The following is a 634-nucleotide window of genomic DNA, read 5'->3' as shown; positions in this document are numbered from 1 at the left end:
ACCTGGCGGAGCGTACCGGGAAGCCTCGGGCGCCCGGGCGCCCGCAGCTCCGGGCCCGGATCGCGGGAACAGGAAGCGGAGGAACCAGAGGGGGAGGACGAGGCTGTGACGGAGGCGGAGGAGGAGCCGGGGGTCTGGGGGCACCTGCTGGCTGGGAGGATGGAGCGCAGAGCCGAAGCCGGGCCACCGACGTTCCGAAAGCGCGCGGGAGGGTCCTCCTTCTCTGGCGGGGGAGTCAAGAGGGATCTGGCGGTGACGTGAGACCTGCAGGTCGCTGCTCTTGTTTAGCTGTTGTTGTTTGTTTAAATCATTATCCATTTCTCCCCTCCCCTCAATGGGATAGCTCATCCAATCAATTTATCGAATACCTACTAAGTGCTTGCAGCCTGACTAGGCACTGTGGGGGATGTAAGACTTCGTTCTCGCCCGTGTGCTTGAATTTAAGTCGTGAAACAGGAACTGATGAGCAGGAAAGTGCTCAGGCCTGAGAATTAGAAGTTACAGTATTCCAGTGTCAGCCCTGTCACCAACTTGGCAGTAAAGCATAAGGCTTGAGAGTGAACCTTGCTTGGTATGTCTTTGGGTAAGTTACTTTTCTGTTGCCTCCCTTTCCTCGGTCCTCAGAATGGGGATA

General features: G+C 56.9%; 1 protein-coding gene across 8 annotated transcripts in view; it reads right to left on the bottom strand.

The window, feature by feature from the left end:
- The window catches only part of TMEM136 (transmembrane protein 136), an 8,286-nt gene extending 7,890 nt beyond the window's left edge, over positions 1 to 396 (bottom strand). For 7 of the 8 annotated variants that reach the window (XM_011926972.1, XM_011926975.1, XM_011926973.1 and 4 more), the window contains exon 1: positions 3 to 396. Coding sequence is in view for 2 of the 8 variants with exons in the window: in XM_011926970.1 (XP_011782360.1) it covers positions 3 to 348 (346 nt within the window). In the remaining 6 variants the exon portion in view is untranslated. The remainder of the gene's footprint in view (positions 1 to 2) is intronic. The other variant, XM_011926974.1, reaches the window with a different exon arrangement.
- Positions 397 to 634: the final 238 nt, after the last annotated feature.

This window comes from Colobus angolensis, unplaced genomic scaffold (genome assembly GCF_000951035.1).
Source record: "Colobus angolensis palliatus isolate OR3802 unplaced genomic scaffold, Cang.pa_1.0 Scaffold7, whole genome shotgun sequence".
Lineage (NCBI taxonomy): Eukaryota > Metazoa > Chordata > Mammalia > Primates > Cercopithecidae > Colobus > Colobus angolensis.
Note: the sequence above shows the minus strand (reverse complement) of the source record. Positions and strands in the feature narration are given on the sequence as shown.